This window comes from Grus americana, chromosome 7 (genome assembly GCF_028858705.1).
Source record: "Grus americana isolate bGruAme1 chromosome 7, bGruAme1.mat, whole genome shotgun sequence".
Classification (NCBI taxonomy): domain Eukaryota; kingdom Metazoa; phylum Chordata; class Aves; order Gruiformes; family Gruidae; genus Grus; species Grus americana.
This window is the reverse complement of record NC_072858.1, coordinates 27,890,837-27,909,033: the sequence shown is the minus strand read 5'-3', so window position 1 is coordinate 27,909,033 and position 18,197 is coordinate 27,890,837. Positions and strand designations below refer to the sequence as shown.

The window sequence follows — 18,197 nt, the reverse complement described above, 5'->3', positions numbered from 1 at the left end:
CGGGAAATGGATTTGCTCCTCAAAGAACTCTCTCTAGTGGTTGGCAAATGACTGTGTTCTCTCTTCAATTGATTGTTTTTATACAATCTCAAATATTTATATTTGAGATGCTTCCAAACAAAGATTTCAAAGTCCTCAAGCAAACAAGAGATTGCATGACAGCTCTAAAAGCCACCCGCTATCCCTCTGAAGCATCTAGGGTAACTAAGAATGGAAATCCAGATAGCTGCCCGTGAAGAAGAGAGAGACAAGCCTTTAGCAAAGCCGCAGTTCTAACTCTAGACCTCCAGTAGCATGCTCTAATCATAACTAAATCTGCCCAGTTCGTTGATTTTATTACAGGTTCTACTGTAACCTGTTATCCACTTAGACAACTTCTACGCATAAAATGACTGTGCCCCCACTTTGATCTTTCTGTTATCACGATGAGTGTTTCAGATATAGTGTGACACTGTAATCCCGTTTAGTATGCAAAATATGGAGATATGACTGGGAAAAAAATAATCTAAGAAAACTGGTAACAGAATATCTTGGTTTAAATTAATTAAATCATCATCTTAGGGAGACACAGTCAAGGAATACCCTACAAAAAAGAAGGTAAAAAATCCACCATTCAGGCCAGAGTTTTACTTCTACTTTGCTGGCTGAGATGCTGTCCAACAAAAAAGACAATTTACAGTTTATTCATGGGAAAGCTGCACGATGGGTCGCTTCCTTCCTCTAACTCCATGCACACAACTTCAGCAGTTGCAGTAGCTGCTCTGACTCTCTACAGGTTATACTCTTGACCTGTGGCAGCATGATGAGCTGCTACAGGAGAGAGGAGGATAACATGGGAGATACCCAACAGAGGAAAGTTGATGCTTTGTCACTGACAGTAGCCCAGCTCTCTCATTAGAGAACGGTCTCTCATTCACTGTTCAAACAACTGCTCCCTCTCTCCTCACTTTACCTCACCTAGCAAAGGGAACCAAGTCAAACTGAAAGTCTGACTTGACTTATAAGGCACCTGTTAGACCACGCCACTCTAGACTCTGAATATAGCTGCTAACTGACATGAAATAAATTACACAATTAGACAAATACTCAAGGATACCCATTCTCTGTCAAGGCAGCCTGCACAGGTAATGGAGCACTTTTCCAAAAGAAACAGCTTTCAGGCACTATTGGTGAAACTGATGCAGAAGTCACCAGGAGGGAAAGCTTTTGGGGTTTTTCTTTGAAACCACAAAGATATGAATACATGTGATTTTCTGGTATCTACAGGAAGATGATTAAATTTAAGCTTTAGACTCAGGCAATTACCAGGAAATAGTGATTAGTAGATAGTGTACACATGAACAAAACACTGAGTATCTTTTAAAACACAAGTCTAGATTTACTTAGCACTCTTACCCGCTTTTCTTTTTTTAAATTACTGCTGTTGATAACTATATTAACTTCCTTTGCAGCCCCTAAGTCCCCATGGCATGAGTTTTACCAAGTGGAAGAAATCTGATCTTTTGCAGTGTACCTCCCTGATTAATCCCTTGCTAGTACATCAGGGCAACTTTACGGTGTTATTTAGGCAGGGAGCATAGTTAAAAGCTCACAACCAGTCCCAGCTCATTTACGAAATGCGGCTGGAACTCCCATGTCTTTTTTTCTGTGTAAGAACCATCATGTTGTCCTTCCTACTCCTACAGGGGAAATTCTTACTAGGTCCTTAGTGATTCAATGCCAACAAATGATGGGTCATTTTTTTATGGCATCATAAATTAAAATAACAATGAAACCAAAGGAATCAAAGCTTCTTCTGTATGATGGGCATCCTTCATTTAATACTTCTGTCTACATGCTTTCTTCATTTCTAGTTTTGTTATGAAAATGAGTTAGTAATTTGGCTTTCAGAGACTGGACAAAGGGATTAATTTCCTAAGAGTAGCATCAGGGAAAACAAAGCTGCAAAGATTACTGTGTTGGGCACAGTCCTGCCATACTGCATAGCACACTGCACGGAGGAAAGGTCCCTGAAAAATAACAGGGATCCAACTGTCATGTTTGAGGTATTATTAGCAAACACTCTAAGAAACTTTAACATATTGACACGTGCCTTCACCATTGTGACTCACATAAAATGCCAGCAGGCAGACCTCAGAAGAACTGACTGGAGGAAAGTGGGAATTTAAACTCCTTCCCATCCACAAAATCATGCTTTGGACCAGCAATGCTGTCCTATTACTTCATTGGCTCAAAAATACTGATTCAGCAAAGAATTTAAGCATGTGCCTAAATTTAAGCAGTTTAATTAACTTTGACGTCAGTGAGCCTACTTGTGTGCTTATAATTAGATATGTGCTTGCTGAAGCAGAGCCCATCTGAATAGAATCTCGTTGATTTTAATTTGGCCCTTTGTCTTTGCCCCTCATTTATTCTTTGCAGTGACTGAAGGATTAGTGCCAAGGTTCTGACTCAGGAATGCACTTAAACAACTCATCTTCACTCACAACATGCAAAAAGAGGCTAAGCATGTCTCAAAAAAATAAGCATAGACCTAAGTGCTTTCCTGAATAATAACAATTTCACAATTGAAGAATGATGACAGAGGAGAATTATTTCACTCATACTGTAAATTAGGTGGTCCAGTCTTTCTTTTTGTAAGTCAGATTTTTTAAAAAAAAAATAGACAATCTTTTCCATTTATGTAAATAAAGAGCAAAAAGTTGTGCTCCACATACTATAAATGAAAATTTCCAAGTAAGCAGCTACTTCACAGAGAAATTAATTTTATATAGGAATCCTTTTTCGCTGTTAGTTCTTACAGTGTGGCAGAGCCTGCTGTAAATACCTTATTTGTTCGTTTGAACGATGGCTTTTAGGTCCCAAAATCCATGATATTTTAAAGCCACGTAAATAGAAACACAAAATAATTAAACATTAAATAAATAAATAAAGATAAAAAGAAAACTGTACAAAGAAAGCTGAGAACACCAACACCACTCATCCAGACAACAGAAATAACAGTTCAAGTCCCACAGGTCAAAAGACAGCTAGGTGCCTCCATAGCACACATACACCAGAGCAAAGCAGCAAGATCAAAGCCCCAGCTCCTGCCAAGCTGCTCTGCTAAACACCTCTAGAGGAAAATCTGATGGCTTTTAACATGCTCATGCAATTGTATTGAGCACACAGATAGCATCTTGAACAAGCCTTTTAACTCAGATACTTCAGTCCATTCTTCTGTGTTTATGGCCTTTTAAAACCTGGAATACATGACAGCCATTATTAACTGCAGGCTACAATTAAAGGTGGCTTTGGAAGGATACAGAAGTGGAGGGAGAGGAGGAAAACAGTAAGAAAACAAAGAAGTGAGTTCACTATGGAAAACGCTACAGAAAGAGTTACTCAAAATAAACAAGGAACCCCAAGTACTTCTGAAGACTCTCTGCTGTTTATCACAATCCTCATCTGCAAAGCTCACGGCAGGGTTCCCCGACCCTCTGCACGAAGATGCGGCAATCCATGGTGGGACCACTGCACTGCGCCAGGGTGCACCACTAACAGAATGACTGTCGGGTGCCTGAGCTGCGCCGAGCAACCGGTACAGCAAAGGATTTGTAATGCTGTTTGCATTAATTGTACTGGTAAATACATAGCTAAAATACCAACGGGTCTTTGAAAAATATTAATCAGAAATCCCACTGATTTCGTGATTTTTCAGAAACCTCACTTACAACTGTGTGCATGTAGCAAGATGGCTAGTCCTTCGTTTACCCAAAAACTCTTGGCACATACCTAACGTTCTGCTTTCAAAAGAACATTGGAAAAAAGTTTTAAAAGTTCCAGCCTCAAATTACACTGAAGAGAAAGCTGATGGTACAAAGAAATCAACTATCCATCTACTTCTTGAGTGCATTTGGAAACACAAGAACAGAAAAAGATACCAGTTGGATTATTAAAGCAATGTGCTTTAAGTGACAGAACTAATACAATTCTTTTAAAGTAATTTAGTTTTTTAAGATAGGTTGACATATTGGGGTTGAAGGAGATGTAGAAAAAATTCATTTAGCTAGCAATTTGAAGTATGAGAGTATTACTTGCTTATACACTTGCACATGTCATAATTGAGACCACATCATTACCTGCAGATCTCATAAAACTTCATTATCCCATTCCCATTACTTTGGATTTTGCATTACCGTGTGATTGGGTTGCCCTGGACACATCTTGATTTTCCATCCTAAAACTTCTATTTCTAGCCTAAGATTGAGGCTCTCCTACGCTACACTTGTTTGTCTAGAATTCGCCAGCTTTGCAGGCAGAGCAGGCATACACTGTCGTTTTCCTCTGCTCCCATATTGTGACCTCTCCCTTCTTTGCGCCGTATCTTTTTGCTGCATCAGTAAAAGGAATAGACCTATTTCCACTCTGTCGTCTCTACTCTTCTACTGCTTTAAAAACTTACAAACAGCTGCCAAAAGAATAGACCCTGTTTAATGTGCAGGACAGGTGACGTTTGGTTTGTGCACACCAAAACCACTGCATCTACAATTTTTCACCATTCTGTGCAGCCAGCAATCAAGGCTTTCTCTCTGGAGAGGGGGAGACTTAGAGCTTAGAAAAAAGCATCACTAACAAATAATGCTTCTAGACATGGAACCTTAAAAAGAAATTCCAACATTGCTATAGAAGATAGCTATTTCTGCATGTGTGAGCTTTCTCAAGCGAAGTTTTACATTTTCAATCTCTTTGCGACCTTTATTAGCTTTATTGACCTCATGATAAGTAAAGAGTTTTGGACCGAGAGATGAAAGGCAGATAAAAAACATCACATATGCAAATAAATACAACAATAGAACAATGATCCTTTACAGATTATTTTTTTTTTTTAACCTTTGTAAACTAAATGGCACCTGCAGAATAAACCGTTTCCTTTCATGGGGCAATGTATATAATTAATATCTGACTATCCCAAGTTTCCAGTACGCTTTCAAACCACAGTCCAAATATATTTACTTCACAATAGATGCACATATAGGCTCACATTCCCTCCAGATCCTCAGCTTAGTTTTATTTTCTTCTCTACAAAATTCCTCTCCAGAATGATTTGTATCATGCAGAGACTGTCAGCCATGTATCAGTGTTAGCCTTTTGAATACTATCCTTAGAGGTCATCATCATCTTTCTATAGAGTTTAAGACTATGTGATTGACAAGTTTAAGATTTAATTAAATGTGGGGCAAATTATTCCCTCGATTTGAAAACATAACCCTCCCCAGCGTTGGAGATGCTAGCTCTTCCACTCTGAGCAAAAGCATACATTTGTCACTGATGCACAAAGATGGGAATTCTACCAGATCATGAAAATATGAGGAACACTGAACATGCTTTCAGCTGCGGAAGTCTGGCAGTCTGCAGTGCCGACTGAACTAAAGGGGACTGTGCCAAGTTAGACATGGCAGTCAGGATCTCCCCTCTGTTTTTCTAACATAACCTTCAATGTTTGCTCCACCACACATCACAATAAAAGACAAAAAAAAAAAAAGCTGAAATGCCTCTGCATACGTAGTTGTTCTAAAGGGATGCTGAAAACCACTCTGCTGTCCTTCCTAAGGACTTGAGGGCTGCTTGAAGCCTAGCTCTCACTGAGCCTCCAACAGCGGTTTGATGATCCACCAGCTTTGTGTTACAGGCTTAAGGACTTTGGTCTCAGATGTTATTCTTGTTTCAAACCACAGCTTTCTGTCCTTTAGAGGCACTGAATGATTCTGTGTGGGGGCTGATCCTGCTTACACAAAACAAACAGGCAACACAACACTTCTTCCCATCCCTCTATCAAGACTCTCTAAAAGGCAGATCGGTCCCCAGATCCCATGCCAAGCACACAGAATTGTTTTGACATAATGGGGAGCAGCACAGAGGCAGGAACTCCTTGAGCTGCAGCTATCATATTGTACTGCCACTGCCTTGCTGAGGAGCTTCCACCTTCTACCTCTATCACTGTGAGCTGGGAGCAGTATCTGGCTGCAAAGAATCAAACGAACACTGAATTTGCTCCAACCAAAGACTTTGTCTTTCCCTATTAATTTTTCCACACACTGAAAAAAGAATCTCTGTCTTTTAGAAGAACATTTTTTAAATTTTCCATTCTGACAGTTGCTAAACCACAATGTCAGTCTAGCCCTTCTCCAGCTCACAACGATGCTCATCCTAAGTATTGGATGTACATTTAGCTAAATTGAGTTAAATTTTAAATCAGAGTTTAAAAACAGTTTGCTGTCCTGTAAAGCATGCTAGATGTCATAACAGAACAGAGAAAGGAGGTTTACACAATTTTGGTTCTAACAAAAAAAAAAAAAAATCTACTGGAAGTCTTTCCTTTTGCTTTCAAGACAGCACAACAGTGACACAACTCCAATACCTTCTTTTTTTTCCTTTGGTCAAGTCACAGTCACTGCTAATTATTTGAAACAAACACAATTGGCAGTAATACTAGAAGATCTCTAAAGCAAAATCCCTTGCTGCTTGCAATGGTATCTGTTTTTTCAAGGACCACTAGGAGCACTCCAACATTCCCAGTGGGAGACAGCACTGTTATAAGTTTCCAACAATTTACATCTCCCAATCTCATTTTAGACTGTCAGTGAATCATTTTTCACACTGCAAACCTAGAGGTCTCTCTGGTCCTTTGCCTTAATTGAAATTGCATCTATAGTAAATACACTAAATAATTTCATTTGCTTTTTTCTGTGATGGAAAGACAGTATCTTCCAGAGTGAGCAAGATTAATGTCATTTGGGTCTGACTAAACAATCATAGGGGAGGCTATCACACAAGAAACAAATACCCTGCTCTGTACACCGATGTTCAGTGTTCAATGTATCTCCTCAGGAGCAACCCCTGTTCAGGTTTCTATTTTTTAATTCAATGCCAAGTCAGTTATATTTGCCTTTAAAAATGTTTAAATTTATGTTACTTGTGAGAGCTTGCTTTAGAAGATGCACGTTTTAAAATGTCTGTGAACTTGAATCTAGGGACTGGTGATTGTGGCTGCAGGTTTGAATCTACAGAGCCCTAAATGGGGCTTTGGGAAATGACAAGGCAGGGAGGCAGGATTTAAAAATCCCTAACTTGTTCTGTCCACTACAATTAGTAACCCCAGCACACTTTAAATGCAGGCATTTCTCAAAGAAATAAGAAATATATTGAAGGGAGTTGCATTTAACCATTAGTTTGATCACATTATCTCATAGAACCTAAGGTTCTGTATGAAATGCTACCACTCAGTTTTGCGGAGAGTGACTCTCTGAAGTCAAGCAGATACTTAGTTCATACAAACCACAAAGAAACACTGGTTCCTTGTAACAGTGCAGAGAGGAAATACATATTCACAACAACGAAGGATAGGTACAATGGATATACCTACTATACAGACATATAAAAGACTCAAAGAGATTTGCTTAGGACTGTACAATATCCAGGCATCGTAACGCCTGATAATTTTTTCCTTTCAGCACATTAGGAAATCCCATCTATGAGCCCTGAGCCCCAACAACAACTACATCTATGGAGACATCTTACAGGAGCAGACACACATTCACCACCATAGACTTGTTTCTTGGACTTCACATCCAGACTTTCCTAAAAGCCTGGTTTAAGTCACAGAAATAATATTCAAACCAACTTAAGTTTCTAGTTTCAGATTCACGCCTTTTGGGTCTTATTATTGTTAAGCTACTAAACTTCATGACTTTTTTTTTCCCCTGAGTGAAATCTTATTTCTTCCATTCATTCCTCAAGTCAGGTGCTATTACTAACTGCTACAGAGCATAATTTAGCATATACAGATGTGTCAGGAATAAATAAGGAAGGTATGAATTTATTGGGGTATTCATAAAAGTTCACTATGAGACACAAATATCCTTACAGTTTTAATCTGACTATCAAAAAATAAAAGGGGAGTATTTACCTCAACATCTGGAAAACCTGCAGAGGAAAGCCAATTTGATGGTTTTCTTTACATGTGTTATTGAAACTTAAGTAAGTTGAGACAAAAAGAACCCATAAAACGGAGACAATCCAGAATCCTTATCAAACATGAACGTATTAACCTCTACTGAACTTCTCAGAAAAACAGCACACATTATAAGAACAATACTGCATTTGTTTTGGGAATATATTACTTAACAGCTCTCTTCAAATCTATTTTCTGTTATTCTGTGGTCTTTCTCCTCAAATTCCCTCTCATGAAGAGGCACAAAGACTAATACAAATTAGAACAATCTACGATGATGAATCCTTATGATTCTTTGATTATTCTTTAATTGATATTTAAATGAATGTATTTTATTACGTAGCACTTACGTAAATACCTTGCTATCGGCATACTTTAACAGGTGTACTTGAACATGAGCATTGAAAAAGATGAAACACTAAAACGCTTATTAAGTAAGACTTCTCAGTACAGAAATCTCTCTTTTTAAAGAGAAATACTACATACAACATCTTGTCCACTAAGCAGCGTGTTTCATAGAGTGTCATCTCTAGAGTATTCAGAGCAAGAACTTTTCTTAACAGGCTGACTACATGCTGCAGACGAACCTGCAGGAATTAGGAACGGATCTGAAATTTTGACCAGTGGAATCTCAATTGTATTTAGGAAGTAAACTTGCTGTCCTGGAGCTTGATGATCTGATCTGTTTGCACAGTTCATGCTTTCAGTCGTTCAGCCCTCCAGCAGCAAAAAAACTACCAATCCCCGAGGAAGTTGCTATGGTACTGTTCTCATAGCTGGACTCCTCGTGAACTTCTTTGAATGCCTCCAAGACACACAGGCTGATAAAAGAGCACTGGCAGCGAGGTACATGTGGATGCACTGCAGCTCAAAAGGGAACACGTTCAGGACTGCATGCTGTAAGCTGAGAAAAGGTAACTTGTAAAGGGCAAATGTCATTCTGAAGAGTCTCCTTTCTTCTCTCCCATGAATACATGTATGTTTTTCACAGCTGCCTCCCTTCTTACTTTCCATTTGTGACTTACCTTGTATTCAGAGAGACAGATATGTTACTCAAAACAAGAACAGAAAATAAAACGTCAGAATTCACACTGAGACCAAGCTCTAGTCTGTCTCTATCACCAAATTTTCAGTTGCTCTCAGCACATATGGGATCCCTGAAGCAGAAGACAGAAAACAGTGATAGAAAATCAACAGAAATCTTGTCTGAAGAATGCCAGTTTCAGTCCAAATGAAAGTGTGTTGTTGTGCACACTAGAAAAAGATACTGCCCAGGAATTGCATGATGAGCTAATTCACTACACACTTCAAATCCACAGCAAAGTGAGCATTCAGGTAAGTACCAGCCTCAGGAAAATCCAAGGCCCAGACTAAGAAAACAGCAGAGCTTGCTTGTTGCTATAGTTGAGTCTCTGCAATTTTCCTAAGTGCTACAGTAAAGACATTAGTGCAAAAATGTTCCAACCTGGCAACAGAGTTTTACCGCTATGTCTTCCAAAGTCAGAACTGGTACCATGGTAACAAGGACCTGTCAAATGTCAAAACGAACAGGCCAGATAAACCACCTGATATTTTGGCTAGACAGAATAAAGAAGCAGCAGCTCAGCCATGCAACCTCCTTTACAAACATCAGTGTTCAAGTGCACACCAGAGCAGTCAATGTCAAAAAAAAAAAGTGAATTTCCATTCCAGCAAAATAATACCTATCCACATAGATATATCATAAGGCCCTAAAACTCACATTAAAGATGAAGAGGAATTGCCAGCCTGAGGACAATGAAAGTCTGACACAAGTGTGATTGTGTTTCTTCTAAGACTGGAAGGCAGACCAAATGCATCAGTAGTGGATGTCTCAGAGGAAGGGAACAGGAACAGCTCGAACAAGTAAGGTCCAGTGGGGAAGAGCATCTGTCATTCTGCAGTCTCTTCAGATGTTCCATCTCGAGATGTTTGAGACCTGACGACAACTCTGCTGCATGCCAAGCCAACTTGACAGAGGCTCAAGATACAGGATATAATTTTCCAAACTGCAAAGCTTTTAGAATTTTATTCTGAGTTAACTTATGGGCAAGACAAATGGGCGAAGTCCACTGTGCCTTCCTTGTGATCAATGTAAGTGTGGCTGTCACAGACTACAGACATGAATTAATGACGCTTGCCACTAAGCAACAGTACTGATTGTGCTTCCCTTTGGACAAGGGGAGGTGCCAACTTCATTAACAGAAACTAACCCCATAATCTGAATTAAGAATGCATTACTCACTTATTTGTAGTATCCATACTATAAAATATTTAGGAAAGAGACCATTAGTTGCAACAAAAGTATATCTTGCCAATATATGTTCCAGAACAGAATTATTTTATCTGTATAACAACAAAGCCTAAATGTCCCAGTTGAAACCATGGCTCCACTGCACTGGATACATACCTACAGGGGAACAGGTAGTTTCTGTCCTGCATAATACTGAATTTAATTAAACCAGACAAATATAAGTGAGATGGAAGGTGTATTATTATCCTTGCTTCAAAGATATAAAACTACAAAACAGAGAGCAAAGCGGCCAAGGGCACACAGTGAGAATCTGTGCTAAGAGCAGGGAAGTGAACCTAGACGTCACCTGAAATGTAGTCAGCCTTCTGCATCAAAAGCTGTTTCAGAAGGTAACAGCTAAAAGAAAATGATGCCTTTATTTTAATGAAGAGTGTCAAGTGGAGAGTTTTAGGACACTAACTCTAAGTACCAATGGATCAGACAGCTGCATGGAAATGTAGCAAGAATTTAGGACTACATAGATAAAAGGTTCTTAGCCAGCTTCCAACTACATCAAGAACCACATTATACAGTCAGTTTCATACGTTTATTGAGTTTTATCTTTAAAAAGGCAGTTTGATTTTCCATTTTCCTTTCATCTGCTCCCTCCCTCTCTGCTGTCGTTCTAACTGAAAACCTTCTCCAAATGCAACTGCCCTAGCAGGTCAGAATTTCCTCCTTATTTCAATGACTTAATTTACACCTATGTTTTTGTTCCAATACTGTTCTGTAGCTTCATAGCTCTTCTTGTTCTAAGTTATTTATTTGTTACTATTTACATACATTTCATAATTCTGCTCCACTTTCATTTCATGAACAACCCAAGCCAAGGTCTTCTACTCTGCTCTCATAAAGCTGTCTTACTCATTCTTCTTATCAGCTACTTTCCTAAGTACAGGTACAGCATGTGTATTTCTTCTCCAGTCAAATGAGACCATTTTGACTTGACTGATTTGCTGAAAGCTCATGAGGCATGAGACTGACAATTCATATGCTATTTCTTTCCAAACACAGGCATGTCAACCATTTGGTCCCTTCAAGTTGGAGGGATGCCATCAGCCTTGGCTGTAGTAATTTCCATTCTATACTTGTAATCCCTTTAGCTGCCTTGCTTTGCCTTGTCTCCACAGATAATGCGAGCATTATTATCGGAAACTGAGGCAAATCATTCATCTAGTCTTATAGTCCCCCAAAATCTAGAGGTTATCCTCACTTTCTACCTTTTCCTCATTCATATTGCAGCCTCATTTCTTCTCTCCTTTTCTTTCATTTCTATAAGTTTGATTTGATAATACACCAAAATACACTTTGCTCAATCTATACTATTGCTTTTGAAACATGCTAGATGATAAGTCTCATCAGGACATACCTTAGATCTCAGTATCGTGTCCAGTGGTATTTAACCACCACCATTTGCCAGTACTCTCACTGCAAATACCTTTGTTAACCCGGGATCCAATTTATTCACAGGTTTGGTATCAGATCCACTAAGAACAGCACTATTATTTTACAGTTATATTACAATGATGAAAGCTAAACAAGTAAACAGAACATAATGTAAAATCCTCAAATATCATAAAGATTTAGTTTATGCTTCATATAAAATTAAGATTATAAAGTAATACTGCTCTTGAAAAGTAAAATCAAAAGCACACCGGGCTGAGCCTAAGGGACTGAAAACAAAGCAGTATCAAAAAAGGGTTGCTATCGCTGCTATCTGACATCTAACACTTAGCTGCCCATCCAAGCTATCGCAGCATTTGTTTGGTGCAGCTTTTCAGTGATTGCTGAAGTACCTTTTCTGCACAGTTCTGCCCTCAGGCTCCTTCCTCCCTCCCTCTCTTTACAGAGATAGTGAACACTGTCCTTTTCTGACAAAGCTCCCTGTATGATCTCATTCTGACATCCCCTTGTTTGGCCTCAGCTTGGCCTCCTGACAAAAGCAAAAGTAGCTACCAGAGCAATGAAGTTCAGTAGCTCAGTAAAGCTTTTTTTAAAAAAAATATTTCAGAACAGAAAATTATTCCTTTTTTTTTTTTTTTAATAAACACTGATCGGTGAACTCGTTTTACTTGAATAGCAGACCTTAAAGTAAAGCTACCAAATCACTTACAATCTTTTATAGGAAGGACAAAAGCAGCAGATATTGTGCTCAGAAAAGGTCCAAGCAAGCACTATTCAGAAACGTCTCCTTCAGGCTTAAGGAATAAAACCCAGAATACACAAACACCCATGCACTCGTGTACTAAGAGCGACTGAGGTTGCTGCAGTTTGAAAGCAAATGCGCAGGCAGCTAACCTGCTGGGCCATTCCCTATAGGTGTCACAACAAGGCAAAGGAATTTGCCGTGGAAGGTTTGGGGAGCAGCTGTCACCGAAAGAGACACATACATTTTTAAAGGCTTTGTAATTTGTCTTCAGGGTGGGAAACACTGTACTTGAGCTCCTGCTGAGGCAGCAGCCCAGATGCAGCAGCATGGGCTAGAAGAATAAAAGCAGGCACAGCTATTATTTCAGGTATAAACACCAGAAAGAAGAGACAAAAGGCACAGTCATTAAATCATCTTTACTATTTAAAAGCACACATGACAACTTTTTAATACTTTTCATGCCACACAGGTCTCCCCTTAAGGCATTCTCCAAAACAATTTGTATTAGCTAATTGCTAACTATCTCAATGGCCAAGTAAAAGAAGCACCACATCAAACGTCTCGGCAACAGCAAAGGGTCCTGGATGGGAAATGCTAAGGAGCTGACAGCTCTTAGTCTGTGTGCCCCTGCCTTCCCCCGCCCGGCTGAGGCTGTCTCACCTGGCTCCAGCCTCTCATCTCTCCCTGCTTCTCCCCATGCCTGCCTCTACTCTGATCTGCCACCTGAAGCTCCTGTAATCACTCCTCAACCTCTGCAGCTTAGCAGGGAGCTACCACCAAAACGGCTTAAACCAACTGGGATGAAACAGCATGGGGCCAATTGCATGAGCCAGGGGTGTGGGTTTCCCATAGAGCTGAGCCAGTTTGGCAGCTCTAATAACCGAGACCCTCGGGCACTGCCATGGGTACCCTCACTCTCCTGGGGCCCTGTAGAGAGCCAGCTCAGGGAGCCAAACAGAAAACAAGCCATACCAGCAAGAGCTCTTCTGCCAGTACAGGTCCCTGAGCAAGCTCAGGCTGGCAGTCTCCGGAGGGACAGGAGCAGTACTACCAATTGCACTGCTTCAGCTGTCTCTGCAAACCAGCAGACCTGAGGGACATCAGGCTGGGGTGGTCCACCTGCTCCACACAGCAAAGCTGCAAAGCCTGCCAGCCACCACTGCCAGGCCACTCCAGGCATCCCAGCCTGCAGGACATCAGTCAACAAGCCTTGTCCTGAGCTATAAAGAGGTACTAATAGCGGATGGCACTTGAAAGGATTTGGTGCAAATATTTTCCCCAGTGTTCACCTACTCAAATGTGGTTTAATTAGAAAAGGTTTTTTTCTCCTTACATTTCAGAATGCCAGACACTAAACAATATGGATTAAAAATGTTTCCAGAGCAATCTCTTTGGCAGCATTAAATTCATACTTGGAGGAATGAATTCAAACTATTGTAAATTCCTCTTAAGCCTGGAGGAAGGGGAAAAACAAATGCTTATTCATTAAAAATAATGCCATTTGATATCTACATCAGGGGATTTCTCTAGGAAAGTGACTGGAAGAAGTGCTGAAGGTGTCTTTCAATAGATGTAACAGAAAAAAGAATGAGTTACTCAAAACAACATGCAAGCACCCTTGACAACAACTTAAGCAAATAATGAAAGACAGCTTTCAATGAGGCACACTGTTTACAAAAAAAAGCAAAGGATAATCTCAACATTTTTAGAAAAATTGAATATGAGGGAGCAGAGCCATTGTTGCTTTAGAAATCAGAAAATATTAATGCAGTCAGATATAGAAATTAACCCTTTCAAAAAAGTCAGGACAGTCTGAAATGACTTCACATTTGTAATCCCAGCCTGTCAGTCTTTCAAGTTGCCCATTCAACGATGTACCTGTCAGATCGTATGTGAATGTGGCATCCTTAGAGTAGGGGCTATATGTGACATTTCACAAAATATGTTATGGTATGCCCCAAAATATAAGTATTTAATACAGATAATAAGAGCACTAAAACAGTGTGGATGGGCACAATGAAATCTCTGGAATAACTGGTGAAACAACAGTATATGTGGTGAAACTAAAGTAGTTGCGAAACCAAATATTTAAGATGATTGGAAATAAATTAGTTGTATATGCAACTGGGAAATAGGACTGAGAAGGTTTTTAGAATACACTGAGAGAAGATTATCTCATAACCAGCTTTCCCAGTACTGTATCAATTAACAATGGAAAGACTGAAATCTGTACAGACTGCTAGGGTAATGAGTTGGGGAAAAAAAAAAAAGCATATATTCCCAAAAAGTAATTACTGGTAGAAATCAAACACTGACACCAAGCTTTTCTAGGACGTGACAACTGGCCAGCAGTTTTCAAGACTATCCCCTAATCTAAGCCCTAAAAGGAAAAGGACTACGACATTAAAAGATCCAAAGACTCACCACCTCACCTTCACTAACACACTGATAGAGACACATCTCAGGAAGAACTGGCAAGAGAGGGGGTATAACTACTTTTAATAGGTATATTTTCAAAGGAAATAAAGTTTTAATGTCTCAATGCACTCATAGCTGAAAATCATTTGACAAGCTTTAAAAAAAAATAAATCAAGCGATGTGATAGCTAACTATTGGAGAAACTTAGTAGAAATTCAGAAAAAAGGGAGATTATGCCTGGTCAACTGAATGTTTTATCTTCCACACAGTTTTCCCAGATGAAAATCAGACAGTTTATTCAACATTTAGTAAATTAATGGTCCCTTCCCATACTAAAATCAACTAGTAAGCACAGTGAATATGCCGTAACATGAAAGTGACTTTTGCATGAGGAACAGCTTAGGGCACTTAGGACAAAAGGTAGCCATGAGTAAAGAAGTTTGGGGCTGATAAAAACTGAAAAGGAACATGAAAAGAAATGTTAACACCCAATCAGTTGGCTACAAATTACTGTTTTGGAAGAAGGTAACCTTTTCTGATGTTCTGAAATGGGGACTGCATACCAGTTTAGTACTAAGCAGAAGAGTTATCCATGGTCAGTCTGGAATGGAACAGTTATCTGCCTGTTTTCCAAGCCAGTGCACATTATGTTGACATTCATCAGCTAAGAAAGGAGAACCAGAATTAAATGCTCCAGTTAAATCAAACACGTGAGAAGCAGAAAGACCCTGAAGTGCATTTTTCTACTTTTACTATACAGACAAGCAATGGCAATACATCATGATCAAATATTGCTACTTATCAGAGCCCCGTAACAGATTATTGCCACAAAATACTGGAAAAATGGCTACTTAATGCTATAGCACTGCCACCTACTCTTGGCTCAAAATTCTAAACCTAATGACTAGATGTACAAGAAACCATGGTGCTTTTTTGCACAGTCATATGCAGTCAAGGAATAAAAGTTTGGCAACAGATATATCAGGGAGCGTAGAATGAATGTGAAAGATTTAGAGGTTGACGCATGACAAAAATCAATGGTTTCCCAAGATGGAGGGGCATTAGTGTGTTCATTGCTACCATGAAATTACTAAACACCCATGCTTCTGGAAGTAACATTTCATCTGTAAGATCAAACAGGGCAATGAGTTGGAGAAACTACAAATTTCCAAAGTCAAGTATCCTCAGGACAACATGCCACTGAAATGATAAAAGCAGCAGCACTATTACCACCAAATATGTGTTTGGTTTTGGTTTTTAAAAAATGCAAGAGTCACAGCTAGCATTTATTCAGAACATGACCATCCAAGAATCAGTAATACACCAAAAAAAGGCTTTTCCTACCAGCTGATTTTGGAGTGAATTTGTCCCTGTTGGCTGCACATACTGCCAGTAGCCTGTATCCAAGATCCAAGTCAAATCCTTGCTGAGCTGCCACTCGACTAACCACCTGCAAAGGGAAAGAGAAAGCTTCATTAGGGGTTACTTGAGCTCTTTGCAAAGTTACATTAACCTGCTTATCAGCACTAATGTTAGGCAACTCAATCTGCTGTGATAACCACAGTACAAACATGGTATGAGGCATTACTCTCCAGTGGTTTAGAGTGCAAGCACAGCAAACTGAAAACAAGAGTCTTCTGGTGATCTGGTTATTTGACCACTCGCCAAAAGAAAGGCCTGGTAGTTCCATGTAAGTTGGAGAGACAAAGCTTTTCCAGAAGAAATAATGCAAAAGAAATGTATGCAAAGAATGTACAGAATACATTTCACTGTACTACTTCACTCTGAGGGTGGTGAGGCACTGGAAGAAGTTGTCCAGAGAGGTTGTGGATGCCCCATCCCTGGAAGTGTTCAAGGCCAGGTTGGATGGGACTTTGGGCAACCTGGTCTAGTGGAGGGTGTCCCTGCCCACGGCAGGGGGGTTGGAACTAAATGATCTTTAAGGTCCCTTCCAACCCAAACCATTCTATGGTTCTATGATACTTGAGACTTCAGAAGTCCCTACCTCTGTGTCACAAGCAGTTCCTGGACCAGTTCTGAAGAGCAGTGCCCAGGTCCTTCAGGTTAAAATGCCCTCCACACTGATAGGCAGTGTTCTCCTACATTGTGATCAGTGTCACAGTTGATGCATTTCAACAATACCATATTGGGAAGCACATTCACTATAGTTCTAGAATAAATAGGCCTGTGCAGAAGTATTTGCCAAAGACATTAAATAGGGAAAGAAGATTTCTTTTTTTTTTTTTTTTTTTTTTTCCTTTTTTTCTTTTTGACTGATCTAGGAGAACTGGCAAAACTAGGCAAATCAAAGACTGAGGTTAAGTATGAAAAGCAGTCAACTGTTTCTCCAGGCCAGCAACTCAGCTATCAGCCAAGAATGTATGCTCATAAAAATCTGTGTAATATAAAACCACACTACTGTGATCATTCTGGCAAACTATGCTAAAGCTGTACACAGCAGACCTTTTATATTCCCTTCCAGTGGCACAGGATGACTTCAGAGGCATAGATAAAACACATTGCCATTACTGCTTTGCATTGAAACAATGGTCAAGGAACTCTGCAAGAAACAGAACTCCCTTTCCTTGTGTTAAGCAAAAGAAAGTCCCTATCCTAAATAGCTTGCAATACAAGAAGATACCCTTTTCCCACTCCTATCTCCATCTGAAAGCTTCTTTCTAAATTAATGACACTGCAACTATCTGTGTCCAGGACTGGTTCCCCCCAAAAACCACCAGTATAGAACAGAGTGAAGAACCAACATAGATGATAACCTACCAATGGTAAATAAATGCACTATTCTGCCCTACCCACTCAACACTATTTTATGAATCTTATTATTCTGAACTTTTTTCCAATATTCACTTTTCCTAATTAAGAATTAAAAACCAAATTTATTTTTAATAAAGAATTCGCATGGATAAAAGTTCCTGGGTAGATTTTTGTTGTTTCTGTTGTTCCCATTAATTTTGAAATTATAGTTACATGACTTTATCAGGTGGCAGTGTCCCCTCCCTGAATTATTTTTAACCCTCCCAATGTCAAAATTAAGTAGAGAGTTTCAGGGAAATGAAATGAGAATTTGGGATAATCAGTACAATAATACACAACCCTAGAACACACCTACTGTTTTATCTCTGGTTTCTTTTTACAATTACAATTCTAAGTTTTAGATAGGAAGAAAAAATAATTTGTGACAAAGAATGCAATTATTTTTGCAAAATCAAAAAACATTCCCAACTTGACAGATCAGCCTTTAATCCTTTATGCTTAAAAGTCTGATTGTTGTTAACATTCTGGCTAAGACTCTGGGTCCAAATTTGCAA

At 39.4% G+C, this 18,197-nt stretch overlaps 1 protein-coding gene across 11 annotated transcripts in view; it reads right to left on the bottom strand.

Moving 5' to 3' along the window:
* ZMIZ1 (zinc finger MIZ-type containing 1) overlaps positions 1-18,197 on the bottom strand; it is a 361,162-nt gene that overhangs the window by 116,561 nt on the left and 226,404 nt on the right. For all 11 annotated transcript variants that reach the window (XM_054831980.1, XM_054831987.1, XM_054831983.1 and 8 more), the window contains one exon: positions 16,216-16,321. In XM_054831980.1, the coding sequence (XP_054687955.1) occupies positions 16,216-16,321 (106 nt within the window). The remainder of the gene's footprint in view (positions 1-16,215; positions 16,322-18,197) is intronic.